Genomic DNA, 18,306 nt, shown 5'->3' with positions numbered 1-18,306 from the left:
CCTTTCTGACCACTATGTACATTGCTCCAACCCTGCCCCTAGTCTCTGTCCCTTTCCATACACACACACACACACACACACACACACACACACACACACACACACACACACACACACACACACACACATATTTTGTAGATGTATCACTTTCTGGAATTATCTTCTTATATTAGCAGGGCACTTACGTATTATCTGTCTCCTTTCACTGGCTTGGAAGTTCCTTGAAAACCAGACCTTGTCTGTCTTGGTCACTGGTTTATCTACCACTTAAACTTCAGTCTCCTCCGCTACGAAATGGGGCTAAGAATGCCCACTTTACTTGGTTATTGCAAAGATGGAATGAAGGAACATGTTCAAAGTGTTTAGCGAAGTGCCAAGCATTTAGCAGGTGCTTAATATGTGTTTCTTGAATGAATGGAGTTTTTCCACTACTTTAAACAAGATGTTCCCCTTTTTATTATTTTCCTAATTTTTAACTTTTATTGTTTGTTTTGATTTGACCTATTGTGAAATGATTATCACAGTCAACTTTAGTTAACACCTAGTTATCATTTGTGTGTGTGTGTGGTGAGAACATTTAAAAGCTACTTTTTAAAGCAAATTTTGAGTATACAATATGGTATTGTTAACTGTAGTCACAATACTGTATATTAAATCCCCAGAACTTAGTCATCTTAAAACTGAAACTTTGTATCCTTTGACCAACATCTCCCCAGTTCCCCTAGCCCTCAGCCTCTAGCAACCACTATTCCATTCTCCCCCTTTAATTTTAAATTAATAAAGATGAATTTTATATTTTCATATTTAAAAAAGAGATTGTTTCTCAAAAAGTCATCAGTTTCCACATTTCTTAGCATAGGATTTCTTAGTTCAGGTCCTTCTATATCACACTATCTTTCCAGTCTCATCTCCTACCAAGTTTTCAGATATTCTGTGCTGCTGCCAAACAGGTCTAGCAGAGGTGTCCTGAGCATCTCTGATGTGCTAGGCATTTGTTTTTCAGGTCCTGCTATGATTTGAATGTTTGTCCCTTCCAAAACTGATGTTGAAATGTAATCCCTAATGTGGCAGTATTGAGAGGTGCAGCCTTTAAGAAGTGATTGGGTCATGATGGCTCTGTCTTCATGAATGGATTAATCCATTCATAAGTTAATGCATTAATGAGTTATCATGGGAGTGGGACTGGTGGCTTTATAAAAAGAGGGAGAGAGACCTGAGCGAACATGCTTAGCCCCGTCACCATGTGATGCCCTGGGCCACCTGCAGACTCTGAAGAGAGTCCCCACCAGCAATATGGTCCTCACCAGATGTGGCCCATCAACCTGAGACTTCTCAGCCTCCCAAACTCTAAGAAATATATTGTTTCTTTATAAATTATCCATGTTCAGGTATTCTGTTATAAGCAGCAAAAAATGGAGCAGGACAGGTCCACACTTTATCTGCAATTCTGAAATCCAGAAAGATGTGAAACCAAAATATTTCTCTACTGTTTTGGTACAGACTTATTTGGTGGCAGAACCTGACCTGACCTGATATGAGGCTGTTTATAATCTTTATTCACTCCATGTGCTATAAATATTCCTATGTCTTGCTGTAGAATTACTAACGTGTTTGCATACATGATACCACCTGAGGACCTGTTGGGGTTTTCACTATATATTAGTGTAGGTACCATATTACCTTTATAAAATCCAAAAAGTTCTGAAACACAGCTGACCCCTAAGTCACACAGAAGGGACTGTGGACCAGCATTCTGGAGGGAGCCATGGACTTAGAATTGGAAAAGGTGGGTTTTCTTCCTTGCTTTTGCAATGATACCTTTTATGGCCCTGGGCAAGTCCCATCATCCTCAATTTTCAGTTACCTCATCTATGAAATGGGACCTGTCCTGTCTCAAAATGCATTGTAGGCTCAGAAACCAGACAATTAAGCTTGCTAGAAATATGTGTTTACAACGAGTGAATAGGTTCTGAATAAGATCTGAGGATTACCCGCTCTGAGGAAGGTTCATTAGTTTTATTGCATAAATTTATTGGCAGTTACCTTCCTTTCTCACTAGTTGATTTTTTGGTTTTGGGTGAAGTTCCACAGAAAGGGGGCTACCAGATCTCTGATTTTGATGAGCTCAACTATTGCTCTACCTTGGCTTTCTGTAGCACTCTTCCTTGATTGGCGGCTATGATGGATGGGCTCCTCTTCCTCAGCTCAGAAACACAGTTGACAGGGAGAGATTGTTCTGGAACGCTGTTCTGGGGTTTATTTGCAGTTTCCTGTTGATGGCAAGAAATAATTAGATAGGTGAGATCTGGAGATGGCTACCTACACCCAGCCTGCCTTCAAAAGCATGAGGACACTTTATTTTTATTTTTGAGACAGTCTCTTTGTCACCCAGGCTGGAGCACAGTGGTGTGAGCTTGGCTCACTGCAACCTCTGCCTCCTGGGTTCAAACGATTCTTATACCTCAGCCTCCCAAGTAGCTGGGATTATAGGTGTGCACCACCATGCCTGGATACTTTTTGTATTTTTGGTAGAGACAGGGTTTCACCATGTTGGCCAGACTGGTCTCAAACTCCTGACCTCAGATGATCCAACCATCTTGGCATCCCAAAGTTCAGGGATTACAGGCGCGAGCCACGGTGCCTGGCTAATTTTTATATTTTTAGTAGAGATGGAGTTTCACCAAGTTGTCTAGGCTGGTCTCAAACTCCTGGGCTCAAGCAATCCATCCACCTTGGCCTCTCAAAATGCTGGGATTACAGGTGTGAGCTAACGTGCCCAGTTCCATGAGGAACTTTAAAATGAAAGGCACCTGGCAAACATGACAGCATTGAACAAAGTGAGAGGAGAAGATACTTGAGGCCCTTCAGATAATGATAATGACAACTAAAAGTACTGAACCTCACTATGTACCAAGCATTGTGTGAATTAGCTCCTTTAGCTTTTCAATAAGCCTATGAAGTAGGTACTGTTGTCATTCCATTTTATAGGTGAGGAAATGGGGAAGGTCAAATTGCTGTGCAAGGTCACATGGCTGGTGAGTGTGAGAACCAGGATTCCAATTCCATAGCCCTACTTTTTTTTTTTTTTGTGAGACAGAGTCTTGCTTTCTCGCCAAGGCTGGAGTGCAGTGGTGTGATCTCGGCTCACTGCAACCTCCACCTCCCAGGTTCAAGTGATTCTCATGCCTCAGCCACCTGAGTTGCTGGGACAGGCATGTGCCACCACACCCAGTTAATTTTTATATTTTTAATAGAGACGGGGTTTCACCATGTTGGCCAGGCTAGTTTAGAACTGCTGGCCTCAAGTGATCCACCCATCTTAGCCTCCCAAAGTGCTGGGATTACAGGCGTGAGTTACCATGCCTGGCCCCACAGCCTGACTCTTAACCTCTCTCCTGTATTCCTTCTCATTTTTGAAATTACCTTTACCCCTTACATTTTCCAGATAATTGCTTAGTGTTAATACCTTACTGGATGTAATTTTTTAAGGGTGACATCTTAATAGCTAAGCCTGCAAGGAATTTAGATACAGCTTCTCTTTATCTCCAAAGAATGTCAAAAGGATTCAAAACAGAGGGAAAAGTGCTCTGGAATGGGAATATCAGGCCATGCTGGTGGGAGGAAGCAGCTGGGATGAATGAACCAGTTCTAGCTCCTCCACCAGCCCTCTGTGACTCTGGGAAGCTGTTTATCCTTGGCTGTCATGTTTTTCATCTATACAATGAGGTTGGAAACACCCCATGGAAAGGAAGTATAGGGGTGTAAGACACAGCACTGGCTCAATCAGCTGTGGTGTGACCCGGAAGTGTGACCTGGGACAACAATAATAATGACACATTGCCTCCCACAAGTCATACTTATCAGACAAGTTATTTCATCTCTTTGAGTCTCAATTTCCTCACCCAAAAGCAAGCAAAACATTTATTGATTTGGCAAATATTTCTTGAACTCCAACTATTTTTCTGTAAAGGGCCAGGGATTTAATGATCAAATGGACATAGTTCAATTCTTAACAAAAATACAATCTAGTGGAGAAAACAGACACTGGACAAGCAAGGACACAAATATATATACACACATGCATACACACAAACTGTGGTTAAGTGCTACAAGGAAGAAGACTAGAGGGAACTGTTGGTAATTTAGACCAACTAGGGTCAGTTTTGCTCTCCCAGGGGACATCTGGCAATTTATGGAGATACTTTGGCTGGCAATTTATGGAGATACTTTGGTTGTCACTGGAGTTTGGGGTGCTACTGGCAACCAGTAAGTAGAAGCTAGAGATGCTGCTTAACATGTTACTTGATATCCTTAGGTGGGACCTTAACATCCCTAACATCCTGCTGATGCATAGAACAGTCCCTTATAAAAAGGAATTACTGGTCCAAAATGTCAGTATGCTGAGGTTGAGAAACCCTGATGTAGATGAGGTCAGGGAAGTTCTCTCTGAGAAAGTCCCATTGCAGTGGGAGTATCTTCTCACAGAGTTGCTGGGAGCATTAGAAACAATGGATGCAGAGCCCTGAGGACAGGGCCTGGTACCCTGGAAATCTTAGGAGAGGGTATGTGAAACCTTTGTATTTTTTGTAGATACAGGGTTTCGCCATGTTGCTCTGGAGGGCTCCGGAGCAGGGCTCTGGAGTTAGACTTCCTGGGTTTGGAATTCTGTCTTTCACTTCACTGAGTGACCTTGAGCAAGTCATTCGACATCTCTGAACCTTAGTTTCTTTGTTTGTCAATAACCCTTATAATACTACCTCATAGGACTGCCATGAAGATTGTGTGAGATAATACAGGTTAAGATGACTGTAGTAATGGATCACACATGTTTGTTATTCGATATATGCTGGCTACCATTATCATCAATAACCCCAAGGCCATTTCTAAGATCACCTTCAGGATAAAAAGCCAAATGGTGGTGCTGCTGTGGAGACAAGAACAGGCCTGAAAACCAAGATAAATTGCTCCAAGAGTCCTCTTCCTAGCTGTGGTACCCCATGGCACGCCCTTCACCTCTTTGGACTTCATTTTCTTGTTTGTAAATAGGCATAACCCCTACCTCCAAAGAATGATCATGAAGGAGAGATCTGTAGAGACTGAAGGGATATAGGAGCAGCTGTCCCTGGCATGGAAGACCCAGGACTCACCACACTCTTGGGCTTGCTGCTCATGGAGAGCCCCAGGGCTGGCCCCCCAGCCAGGGACTGCTGCAAGCGTTCCTTCACAGCCACCAGCTTCAGCTCCAGGTCAATCCGGCGCTCCTCCTTTGCCCGACACTCAGCTTCCAGGGTGGCCACGGCTTCTTCCAGAGCCTTTAATTTTGCTCCTGAATCAAGAGACATTGAAAAGAAACAGCTGAACCTAACCTAAGTGTCAGGGAATCTGGCAGGGCCTCAGGTCTTTGTCTGCCCCTCCTGGAGGGCCTTTCCAGCCCCCAGTCTTGGTAAAGAGATGGACACTGGGCTTGGGGTTCCAGCTCCATGCTGGGTGGTGTGGTCTTTATATGTTTGGTACCCATTTCACCATCTCCTGGAAATAGCACTCTGATTTTTCACTGGGAAACCACCTTCCCCGTCTCATTCTGTCTCTTCTTCTTTTTTTTTGAGATGGATTTTTCACTCTGTCACTTAGGCTGGAGTACAGTGGTGTGATCTTGACTCACTGCAACCTTCACCTCCTGGGATCAGGTGATCCTCCTGCCTCAGCCTCCCAAGTAGCTGGGACTACAGGTGCACACCAGCACGCCCAGCTAATTTTTGTATTTTTAGTAGAGATGGAGTTTTGCCATGTTGGCCAGGCCAGTCTCAAACTGCTGACCTCAAGTAATCTGCCAGCCTTGGCCTCCCAAAGTGCTGGGATTATAGGCGTGAGCCACCGCACTTCCTCCCAGCCCCACCACCATTCTCTATAGTTTGGGTGGGCCTGACTCTACTTCTAGTTCAAGGGTCTGGCACATAACTTAGGTCTGCCCCATGATCACAACTCATCTTCTGGTGACAGTGATTGGATTAGGGATGAAAGTGGGACCAATCAGAGTGAATCCAGAGGCTTTTGTGGTGGTCATTGGGAAGAGAAGCTCTCTTTGCTTGGGTTGGCTGGGAGGGCTAGGTGAGGGCTAGCACTGTGCAGCCATTGTGCCATCACAAGGGGAGAATGAAACCAAAGGGGAGAAGGGCAGAAGCATAAGTGTACGAAATAAGCTTCCTGGTGACACCATTTAAGTCCCTGGACCCCACTACACTGGATCTCTCCATTTTCCAATTATGTCTTCTTTTCATTTCTCTGCCAGTTTAGCTTTGGTTTATGTTACTTGTAAACAAGAGTCATAACACAGTACTTTACAGACACCAGAGTTTCCAGTAGGATTTTGCTGTTTATTTTTAAATTTTATTAAAAAATTTTTTTCTTTCTTTAAAAAAAAAGTAGAGACAAGGTCTCACTATGTTGCTCAGGCTGGTGTCGACCTCCTGCACTCAAACAGTCCTCATGCCTCAGCCTCCCAAAGTGCTAGGATTACAAGTGTGAGCCACGGCACCCAGCCTGCTTATTCGATTTAATCCAACAAACCTATATTAGTACCTTTCTCATGCTAAATGCTGTGTTGGGTCTTACCAGGTTTAAAAATCAGTTCCATTCTTTGCCCTGAGGGAAGCTGCACTGGAGGGTTTTCCAGTAATGCTGAATTCTTCTTTTTTTTTTTTTTTTAAACACCTATTGTGCCGTGAATTCATAGGAAATAGGTTTCAGCAGCTCAGGCTCCCTCCCGTTGGTTCTCAAAAAGTGTGCTTCTCCGGGTGGAGCAGGCTGGCACTTCAGTTGAACCCAGGTACCTTTCTCTTTGGCTTCTTTCTTTTTCTGATCATTTTCCTTCACGCGTTTCAGGAAGCTATCTCGGCTCTTAGAGTGCTTATGTGCTCACTATGCACATTAATTCTCTTGGCAAGAATCTTGCCCTTGTTTGTTTACAACAATTCCAACAGCATGCTGGGCAACATTGTAGACTCTTCCAGCTTTGCCATGGTAACGTGTGAGGGGCATTCCTTTTTGAACAGCACCTATTCCCTTGATGTCTACAATATCACCTTTCTTAAAGATTTGCATATAATAACGTGGCCAAAGGAACAACTTCATGTTTTGTAAAAGGCCTAGAGAACACATGTTGGGTGCCTCTCCTCTTTCCCTTGGTGTTCGTCATTTTGGCAAATTACTGGAAGATGGTGGTTCCCGAATTCTTTATATTCATCATGCACCATGTATTTAATGCATGCTTACCATGTATCAGGCATTGTCCTTGGCTCTAGATAGATCAGTGAATAAAGCAGGCAAAAATCCTTGCCCTTATGGAGCTTATATCTGTGCGTGTGTGTGTGCGCGCGCACATGTGGGGGGCAAACAATAAATACTAAATGTAATAAATAATCTGATAGGTTACATAGTGATAGTACCATAGGGGGAAAAAATTGAGCAGGACAAGGGTAGTCAACTTGCTCCAAATCCTGGTTCTGACTCTTAGAAGATTCTTCTTTATATGGAAACCAAACTGCCTTCCTCCTGTTGATTCTGGTTTTGGCCACACAGAACAAGTCTTTTAAAGCAGAAGTTCTCAATCTGAGGCTCATGGAGTCTTAGGCAATCTACAGATAGGCTCCATAGGCAGCCACATGAGCGCCTGAACTTTTTTGCAGCTTTGTGAACTGTGGTGTTTCTTAACCAGATTCTCATAGGACTACGTTTGTTGATATGTTCTATAGAAATAGGACTTCTGCTCCCTCCAGCATGTGGAGAAACTTTAGGCTTAAAGTGTGTGTCACACTGCAGTTAGAGAGAATGCAAAAGAAACACAGGAGACAATAGGGTGTGGAGAAGCCCAGAGCAGGCAGGGGCTGCTGAGGTCCCTGGGTTTCAGAACAGGATCCTGGGAAGGTGTCATGTCCACCATTCCCTGCATCAGGACCAATGTCTCACACATATCTGTGAATGAATGAAGGTGGGGTTCAGAATGACATTTCTTATTTCCTTGATTCTAAGACACACTTCTGTGCTTCCTATTTCTTTTTTCTTTTTCTTTTTTTAGAGACGGCATCTTGCTCTGTTGACAGGCTGGTGCGGTGGTGCCACCTAGGCTCACTGCAACCTCCACCTCCCGAGTTCAAGCAGTTTTCCTGCCTCAGCCTCCCATGTAGCTGGGACTACAGCGCACTACCATGCCCAGCTAATTTTTGTATTTTTAGTAGAGGTGGGGTTTCACCATGTTGGCCAGGATGGTCTCGATTTCTTGACCTTGTGATTCACCTGCCTTGGCCTCCCAAAGTGCTGGGATTACAGGTGTGAGCCATCGCACCTGGCCTTTTTTTTTTTGAGATGGAGTCTAGCTCTGTATCCCAGCTGGAGTGCAGTGGCGTGATCTCGGCTCACTGCAAACTCCGCCTCCCAGGTTCAAGCGGTTCTCTTGCTTCAGCCTTCTGAGTAGCTGGGATTACAGGTGCCTGCCACCACGACCAGCTAATTTTTGTATTTTTAGTAGAGACAGGGTTTCACTGTGTTGGCCAAGCTGGTCTCAAACTCCTGACCTTGTGATCCACCTGCCTTGGCCTCCCAAAGTGCTGGGATTACAAGTGTGAAACACGGCGTCCGGCCTGTGCTTCACATTTCTAAAATCAGGTTACTTCTTATCACGTTAAGTGCACACATTATTATGATGCTTTTTCATCTCTCTAAAACAGTTATTAAATTGATGGCACTTCCTTTAATTAGGAGGAATGATGATGATGATGATGATGAAGAGAAGAAAGAGGAGGAGGAGAAGGAGGAGTAGAGAAACCCACTTCTCTTGGGTAGAAAACCAGGTGACCTGTGCAAGAGACCTCCCTTTACTGTGCCCAAGGATGAGCCGGCCACCCATGGGTGCTCAGGACCACACCCACACAGGTACCTGGGCTGCTCCGAATGGCTTCCTTCAGATCCCTCTTCTCCTGTCTCAGTGCCATCAGCTCTGTCCGAATCGTCTCTTTCTCTTTCTCCAGCTTCTCTTTTTCTACCAAATACCTCCGGGCATCCTCCTCGGCTCGGTTCTTGCCATACTTGTATTGATTGGCACCTGCAGAGATGTAGGGAAGGGAAAGGCCCTCAGTTCTGACCTCTGGCAAAAGTACTTGGGTGGTGTCAGCTTCTCTCTCAGCCCCAACTGCTTCATCTATAAAATGTAAATATTTAGATCTAGTCCCTTAGATATATTGAGTGTGAATCCTCTAAGGAAAGAAGAAGCAAAAGGGAGGCTATAGAGCAGAGGGAGTAGGATCAAGGGCCTTCGAACCAGACAGTCTGAGATGTGGGCATTTTTGCCCTTCCAGGTTGTGTGACATTAGGCAAAAGTGACTGGTAGTGTTTTTCTGTGTGTTTCCCCCTTGACCTTAGTTTGCTTATTTGTATATAAGGATATGGATACAATTTACCTCATAGAGTTGTGGTAAGGATTAAATGCGATGATTAATGAAAAGCACTTAGTGTAGTACCTGGCAAATGATAAGTACTCAGTAAGGGTTAGATAATAATGATAATATTATTAAAAAACAAATTTGTGATGCATAACACACTTGGATTGGGTTTTAAAAGAGCATATTTCATAGTCAGTTTTCAGATATCTATAAGACGAGACTGTTCCATATAACTCAGATCTCCAGAGATTCTACACTTTGGGCTATAGTCAGGCATTGTCCATTTTATTGCTGGGGAAGGGGTTGGGGGAGGGAGGAACCTGGCAGTCTACTGAAGGTTCAACACTATGGTGGACAATAAAAACAAATAATTATTGCAAAAATTTATTATTTGCTATACACTACACACTATATGCTAAGCCATTTACTTGCATTCCCATTTAGTCATCACAAAACTTATTTATTTATTTTTTTGAGATGGAATCTCGCTCTGACCAGGCTGGAGTGCAGTGGTATGACCTTGGCTCACTGCAACCTCTGCCTCCGGGGTTCAAGCAATTCTGCCTCAGCCTCCTGAGTAGAGTATCTGGGACTACAGGTGTGTGCCACCATGCCTGGCTAATTTTTGTATGTTTAGTAGAGATGGGGTTTCGCATGTTGGCCAAGTTGGTCTTGAACTCCTGACCTCAAGTGATCTGCCTACATCAGCCTCCCAAAGTGTTGGGATTACAGGCATGAGCCACTGCACCCAGCCCACAAAACTTACTGTAATTAGTTCTTTTTTATTGTTGAGAAAATTGAGGCACACAGAGGTTAGGTCTCATTGCTAATGGTGGCAGAGCTGAGGTTAAACCCATGTCTCCATGTGTCTCTGACCCCAGGGTCCATGCTGTGTAATATTGTTCTAGCTGGGCCAAGGCCATAGTGCAACTTCTTAGGGAAAGTTTTACTTTTTTTGTGTGTGTGTATGCTATACAGAGCCACACACAGCTCTATGTAAGTTGGTGCAGAATGATTCCTGCAGTTTGTGGATAATTGGGGGTCTTGTCTACCCAGCTGTGCTGGGATTGCAGTGGTCACCCAGTGACCCATGCAGGAATCAGTTCCTGACACAACTACCCTGCAGTTCAAGCCTGATCATAAATACAGCATGGAGGACCTTCTGACTTCCATTGTTACTGATGAGAAGTCAGCTGTTAACGTTACTGGGGTTCTTTTATACATCATGACTTGATTTTCTCTTCTGCCTTCTAGATTTTTTCCTTATCTTTGGTATCAGCATTTTTAACATGATGTGTCTTTTGTAGATCTCCTTGCCTTTATCCTACTTGAATTTCACTGAGCTTTGTGGATGTATAGAATAATGTTTTTCAATAAATTTGGCAAGTTTCAGCCATTATTTGAATATTTTTAGTGCTCATCTCTCTCTCTCTCTTCTCTCCTTCTAGTACTCCCTATACATGTATGTTTGTTCACTTAACCGTGCTTCACAGTGCTCTGAGGCTCTGTCATTTTTCATCATTTTTTTCTCTCTGTTCTTTGGTTTGCATAATCTCTATTTTTCTATTATCAAGTTCACTGATTCTTTCTTCTACCAGGTCAAATTTACTATTGTGCCCACTAAGTGAGTTTTTCATTTCAGTTATCGTACTTTTCAGCCTTATGATTTTCATTTGGTTCTTCTTTTTACAATTTCTATCTCTTTATTGGTAGCCTCTATCAATATATTATCAATAATATATTTCATATAACTATACTATATAGTATAATATAATATAAGATAGCATATAGTTATATTCCATATAACTACAGTGTAATTCTATATACCTATACTATAGTGTATAGTATAGTGTAGTATAGCACTCAATGTAGTCTATTTCTTCCTGCAGTATGAAGCCAATTTCTCTGGAACAATGAGAAATACATTTCTATTGTTTATATGTTCCCTAGTTTATGGGATCTTGTTATAGCAGGAGGAATGGGCTATTATCAATAATATATTGATAGAGACTACCAATAATATAGGCTATCTGTCTTGAACTCCTGACCTCAGGTGATCCACCCACCTCGGCCTCCCAAAGTGCTGGGATTACAGGCGTGCGCCACCTCGCCCGGCAATATAGGCTATCTGTTAATACACTGTCATCTTCCTGTAATAACCGTACTACACTGTACTACACTGTAATAACTATCTGTTAATACACTGTCATCTTCCTGTAATAATCGTACTACACTGTACTACACTGTAATAACTATCCGTTAATACACTGTCATCTTCCATTCCTTTATTTCTTTAAGCATGGTTTCCTTAAGTTCTTTAAATATATTTATAATGGCTGCTTTAAAATCTTTGTTAAATTCTACACTTGGGCCCTCTCTGGGGTAGTTTCTATTGCTTGTTTTTTTTTTCCCTTCTGTTTGGGTCACATTTTCCTGCTTCTTCACAAGTCTCATAATTTTTTGTTGAAAACTGGTCATTTTGGAGACTATATTGTAGTATCTTTTGATATGCATCCCCCCGATCAGGTTGTTGGGTTGTTATTTTCTTATTTGTTTAGTGACTTGTCTGAACTATTTTAGGGTAGTCTATTTCCTCTTGCAGTATGAAGCCACTGAAGTTGCTCCTCAGAGGCTACAGCCTTGGCATGTGTACAGTCACTCTGGGATGACAGTGTATTAGCAGGGATTTCTCTGACTCTTTCCATAATCTCCTGTTAAGCAGTCTGCCTCTGTTGCTATTAGACCCAGCTGTTAGGCTCTACTAATTGTCAGGTGTTTGCTCTATTGTTTTTGACAATGTATCAATTACTCCACAGTCTGATCCAATTAAATTCAGCCCCTTTATGGGGTAGTTTTAGAGGCTCATCTTTGAGATTTGTTCTAACCCCAGGAGGGCTCTTTTTATTAAAACATTAAAAAAAAATTTTTTTTTGATACAGGGTCTCACTCTGTCACCCAGGCTGGAGTGCAGTGGCATGATCGCGGCTCACTACAACTTCTGCCTCTTGGGTTCAAGTGATTCTTGTGCCTCAGCCTCCTGAGTAGCTGGGATTACAGGTGCCCACCACTATGCCTGGCCAATTTTTGTATTTTTAATAGAGACAGAGTTTTCTCATGTTGGCTAGGCTGGTCTTGAATTCCTGGCCTCAAGTGATCAATCTGCCTCAGCTTCCCAAAGTGTTGGGATTACAGGCATGAGCCATCATGCCTGGCTAAGGGCATTTTTTAGCTCTTTCTGTGGTTCTCTCTGATAAGCTAGCTGGCCTATGGTTTAGTTTATTGTTCTCATGGAGCTACCAGCCTCCTCCTATTTACCACCAAATCTCCATTGTTTTTGAGAGCACCCTTTGGTTTAAACCTTCCCACACTCTGTTCCAACTAAAGTCAGTTCTTTTGAGGAAGAGCTCTGGAGTTCTCTGTTCTTAGGACCTGCCTTTCCCTACTGGCCAAAATCTCTGAGTCACTGCTCTGGATCCAGGGGTGGGAACAATGGCCTGTGCTGTAGTTTGAATGTTTGTCCCCTCCAAAACTCATGTTGAAATTTAACTGCAATTGTAACAGTATGAAAAGGTAGGACTTTGAGAGGTGATTTCGGTCATGACAGCTTTGCCTTCATGGGTGGTATTAGCCCCTTTTGCCTCTTTGCCCTTCCATTTTCTGCTAGGTGATGATCCAGCAAGAAGGCCCTTGCTAGATGTCAACACCTTGATCTTGGGTTTTCCAGTCTCCAGACTGGGCTAGTAATTTCTGTTCATTATAAATTACCCAGTCTCTGGTATTCTGTTATAGCAGCATAAAACAGATTAAGACAGCCTGTTTCTCTTGCAGTGACATTCCTGGTATGAGCAAGGTGCTGGGTAGGGGCAGTAACCTCTGGCTTCTCTGCTTGCCTCTCCCAGCATGGAACCTCTGGCCTACAAGTAAGCTAGGATGAGGGCAATCAGGGCCCCAGTATTCCTGGCTTACCCTACCTGGGGCAAAGCCTTTGCTCTATACTCTGGGTAGAGGAAGGGAACTCCCTACCTCTTGGCTGCAATCACCTGAAATTTATCCTCTGCAGCACGGAGCTGAGTATGAGAAGAAATACTGGTAGGCTGCCCTTTCTGGGGAGATACTATAGCCCTTGACTGGCAGCTGCAGGAAGAGGGAGCCCTGTTTTCTTGTTCAGACCTGCCTGGAGTGGAGAGTCTTTCAAACTGAGTTGAGGAGTAAAGGGGTAGGTTGTGGCTCAAATGTTACAAATTCTCACTGTTCTTACTGAGATTTAGCAAATTTTCTAGAATAAATGTTTCTTCATTTGCTCTTAGGAAAATTTCCAAACTTTAGATAATTGTTTGTTTTAATAAATTTCACCAGCTACAACTGTTTAGCTAGGGAGTGGGTCTGTGCAGCTTCTCACACCACCATTTTTCTCAGCAATCTACTTGATCTCCATGATTCTTGCTTCTTGATATTCATGCCCTTTTGTAGTCCCCTCCCACACTAAACAATGCTGACCTGTGTAACCATTAGGACATTGCAGAATGACAGAGTGTAACTTCTAACCATAGGTCATAAAAGACCTTGCAGCATCAGTCTTGCTGTTCCCTTTGGGTTACTTGCTCTGGGGGAAGCCAGCTGTCACATAACAAGGACAAGCAACTCTATGAAGAGATTCCCATGGCAAAGAACTGAGGCCTCCTTCCAACAACCAGCACAAACTTGCTAGGCATGCAGTGAGCCATCTCAGAAGAGGATCCTTCAGCCTGTCAAGACTTTAGATGACTTCAGATGACCAGCCAACATATTGAGATCTCATGAGACCCCAAGCCAGAACTACTTATCCAAGCCATTTGGGATTCCTGACCCACAGAAACCATGTGACATAACACATTTTCATCATTTAGAGGAGCGAAATTTTGGGTAATTTCTTATGTAGCAATAGGCAATTAATACACGATCATGGACAAGATTCTTTGGCTGCAGACTAGATGTTTACATCCCCCGAAATTCATATGTTGAAACCTAATCCCCTATTGATGGCACTTGGAGGTGGGGCCTCTGGTAGGTGATTAGGCCACGAGGGTAGAGTCCTCATGGGTGGGATGAGTGCCCTTAGGAAAGAGACCCCAGGGAGCAAAAACATGGCCATCACCAGGAAGCAGGCCCTCACCAGACACCAAATCTGCTGCCACCTTGATCTTAGACTTCCCAGCCTCCAGAACAATGAGAAATACATTTCTGTTGTTTATAAGTTACCCAGCTTATGGAATTTTGTAATAGCAGGAGGAATGGATTAATGTATCTTCCCTTTTATTTTATTCAGTTTCTCCATCTAAAAAACAACCTTGTTGGAATTCATCAGTAGTTTTTCACTGTAGTTTCCCAATGCCAGAAACTTATGACCTCACAGTGATGGCTAACAGGAAAAGTGGAGGCCCAGTGGGCCTCAATCAGAGTAGCTCCACTTTTATTTTTCTTTTATAAACTGGGCTTTCATGTAAGATTTGATTTGAAGAAAGGGTCTGCTTTTTTATGTGTGTTTGTTAGTTTTTTGTTGTTGTCATTGACATTGAGTGATTTCTTTAATCTTACATGCTTTTTTGTCAGTTTAGATTTCCATTTTAAAATGGTCATTTCACAAGGCCCTGTATTTCCAGTGCCTCTGAGAGTAGAGTGCAAAGTTATACAACAACCTTCTGATTGTTAGAGAGGAAACTCAGGCCCAGAGAGGGGAAAGAACTTTTCCCAAAGTTGCACAGTAATTCAGTGGTCAAGGGAGGAATGAGGAATGGAATACACATTTCCTGATCCCCAGAAGGGATGATCTATACACATGAAATGGAGCTATAAAATAGAAAAGTATTTTTAAAAATAGGTATTAACAAAAGTAAGTTTTCAAAAAGCACAGAACAGGACTTGATTCTGTTGAGATGCAGGGGGAAGAAATGTAAAGGAACAAAGAAAAAACTCTTGGACCATGCTGTCCCACAGGAAGCTGGCTTGTTCATAAAGATAAATCACACAGGAGCACAGATTACTGTTGGAAGTAAAACAGAATTTACAACAGAGTTGCCTGGCATACTTAGTCATTATTGTGCAGTGTGGCAATCAGGCAATTCACTGAGCCCCTGTGGGGTGCTAGCAGAGCTAGGGTGGGATACCATGGCGAGCTCTGGCTTTCATGGCAGCTGGCTCCAGGGTATTTGGATGGATTCAGTTCTCTCTTATTACCCCAGATCAGAAATCACAAATTGTTAGCCTCTGAAACAGATACAGCTTGTCAGCAATCTCTCTCTCTCCTTTCTATTTGGCCTCATTCAGTGCTAAATGAAAAAAAAAAAAGTTGCTGATATTAAAAAATAAGTAAATTTCACCTAAAGTCCAGATTTCTGGCCTGTTTTAAGTAATTGGCAAATGTGGTGTTAGGGGCTTGGTACTGCTGCATGGGGATTGTCTTCTGGAGCCGTGCAGCAGCCTCCCCTATAGTTGGGAACTGAGCACTCCAGTTTCCTACAGTTCCCCCCTCCCCCAACTCCCTGTCATTTTCCCTCTGAGGCTACATGCTGGCTGCCCTTTATCATTGTGCTTGCACTGTGATTTTTCTTAGGGTAGGTATTTTCTTGCATCTCACTTTGCTCATTTATTTACCCACCAGAGGAACTGATTTTGAAATCCCTCCTATAGACTGTTTCCTTCCCTCCCTGCTAGTTAGCAGGGGAGGCTCACACACAACTCACTGGAGGCGTGGCGTTTGACTTTGACCTGTGGGTCCACGCGATGGGACTTCTCACTGCAGGAGGAGGCGTGGCGCTTCACCTGGGCCCCTGTGGGGCGCTCAGGCTCCTCATCCTGGTGGGAGATGGAGGAAGACAGTCAAGTGCAGGCAGGCACAGACTCATCACTGCAGAGTATACTGTGGTCTTTGCTCAGTATGGGCTCTTCTTGCTCTGAGATCTTGGCCTTACAGTTTTAGACTTGCACAGCACTCAAAAATCATAAAGCAGTTTTTCTAGCAGTATATCATTTGAACCTCATACTTTTCTGCTGGGGAGCAGCAGAAGGCAACCCTGAGAGGAAAATTAGAAAGTCTCAAAAGACTGTGGGTGGCTATAACTGATTTATCATAGATATTTTTGTCTTTAGAACATTTGGAAGTATCCTGATTTTCTGAATTGCTAACAGAGTCTTCCCTCAAGAAGAAAAGTCTTGGATGAGATCAGCCAGTGCAGAAGTGACATAATTTAATAGATCAACTATACATTTGAACATGAAGAATATTAAGAACACTAAAAATCCAGTCAAAGCTTAGGAAACAATGAGTTTAAAAATGATAATGTAATAAAATAATGATGTTGTCAACAACAGTACTATTTACTCCTCTGTATAAGACTTTCCAATGTCTAGGCACTATGCTCATTTTTTCTTTTCTTAAGTGCAGTGGTGTGATCATGGCAGCCTCAACCTTTTGGACTCAAGTGATCCTCTCACCCCAGCTTCCCAAGTAGCTGGGACAACAGGTGCACAGCACCATGCCAGGCTAATTTTTGTAGAGACAGGGTTTCACTATGTTGGCCAGTCTGGTTTCAAACTCTTGGATTTCAGTGATCCACCCACTTCAGCTTCCCTAAGTGCTAGGATTACAGGTATGAGTCACTGCACCCAGCCTAAATGTTTATTTTTTGAGACAGAGTCTCACTCTGTTGCCCAGGCTGGAGTTTGGTGGCATGATCTTGGCTCACTGCAACTTCTGCCTCCCGGGTTCAAGTGATCCTCCTGCCTCAGCCTCTCGAGTAGCTGGGACCACAGGCATGCACCACCATGCCTGGCTAATTTTTGTATTTTGTTTTAGTAGAGACAAGGTTTCACCATGTTGGCCAAGCTGGTCTCGAGCTCCTGGCCTCAAGTGATCCTCCCACCTCAGCCTCCCAAAATCCTGGGATTATAGGCATGAGCTACTGAATCCAGCCCCCACCTAAACTTTTTTACTTAAAGTATTATTTAATTCTTGCAGCCATCCAAGAAGGTACGTTTTATCATATCCTTCTGGAGTCAGCAAGTGAGGACCAGAGAAGTGAAACTCAGCCCTAGCTCTGAGTCTGGGTCTCCAACCTTTATGTCCTTAAGTGCTAAGCTGTCTTGTTACTAAACTCTGCAACTGAGAAAAACCTCAAGCTGCATCCACAGGTTTATCTCACTCTGAAGAAAGACCATATGAACAGTAGGATGACTGGAGAAATTTCTAGAAAAGGGAGTCTGGGAGGTGAAAACTCAATGTGTCATCCAGCACCACCAAGGCAGAGGCCCTGTCTGCAGACACATGTGTTGTCCTAGACAGCTTAATTGCCTCTCTCTCCTGCTAGCTGTAAGGCCTGACCCACCCACCAGCGTCTGACTGGAATGTGGCTCTCCTCTCACTTTCTGATGGAGGAGACAGCACAGGGCATGCTGCCAAGAGCATTCCAGATCATGTGATGGCTACACAGGACTCACTGTAAATTAATAAGCTGGTATCTCCCTGGTTTAACAAGCAAAACATGGAGACTGGCCTGGGAGCTGAAGCTCCCAGATTATGAAGGTGACCATGTGAAGGCTTGCGGGTGGCCCGACAGTCAGCATGCGCCCCAGACACCACAGAATCAGTAGGATAAGTTCACAGAGTGGTAAATAGGAGGAGTGCCCCAGCATCTTGCTCAAACTGGAAACGATGTCACTTTTCTGTAGTGCTTGACAGTCTACAGAAGCCCTTTCTTCCTCCCAACCTGGGGCTCTTTCCACTGCACCACCCAGCCTCCTGTGCCAGGGATTCCTCATCCTGAGCCATGCTCTACAATAAGAAGGGCTCCCCTTCTAGCTGCTGCTGCTTAAATGAAAAGGATCTCTCTGAGGCAGA

General features: G+C 43.5%; 1 protein-coding gene across 2 annotated transcripts in view; it reads right to left on the bottom strand.

Annotated features, from left to right (window-relative positions):
• AFAP1L1 (actin filament associated protein 1 like 1) overlaps window positions 1-18,306 on the bottom strand; it is a 68,947-nt gene that overhangs the window by 2,816 nt on the left and 47,825 nt on the right. For both annotated transcript variants that reach the window (XM_064366501.1, XM_012454238.3), the window contains 4 exons: window positions 16,154-16,265; window positions 8,933-9,097; window positions 5,148-5,326; window positions 2,142-2,270 (listed from right to left, as the gene is read on the bottom strand). In XM_064366501.1, coding sequence (XP_064222571.1) covers window positions 2,142-2,270; window positions 5,148-5,326; window positions 8,933-9,097; window positions 16,154-16,265 — 585 coding nt within the window. The remainder of the gene's footprint in view (window positions 1-2,141; window positions 2,271-5,147; window positions 5,327-8,932; window positions 9,098-16,153; window positions 16,266-18,306) is intronic.

The sequence above is a fragment of the Aotus nancymaae genome, unplaced genomic scaffold, assembly GCF_030222135.1.
Source record: "Aotus nancymaae isolate 86718 unplaced genomic scaffold, 86718_ANA_hifiasm-v0.15.2.pri h1tg000064l_1, whole genome shotgun sequence".
NCBI classification, from domain to species: Eukaryota; Metazoa; Chordata; class Mammalia; order Primates; family Aotidae; genus Aotus; species Aotus nancymaae.
Note: the sequence above shows the minus strand (reverse complement) of the source record. Positions and strands in the feature narration are given on the sequence as shown.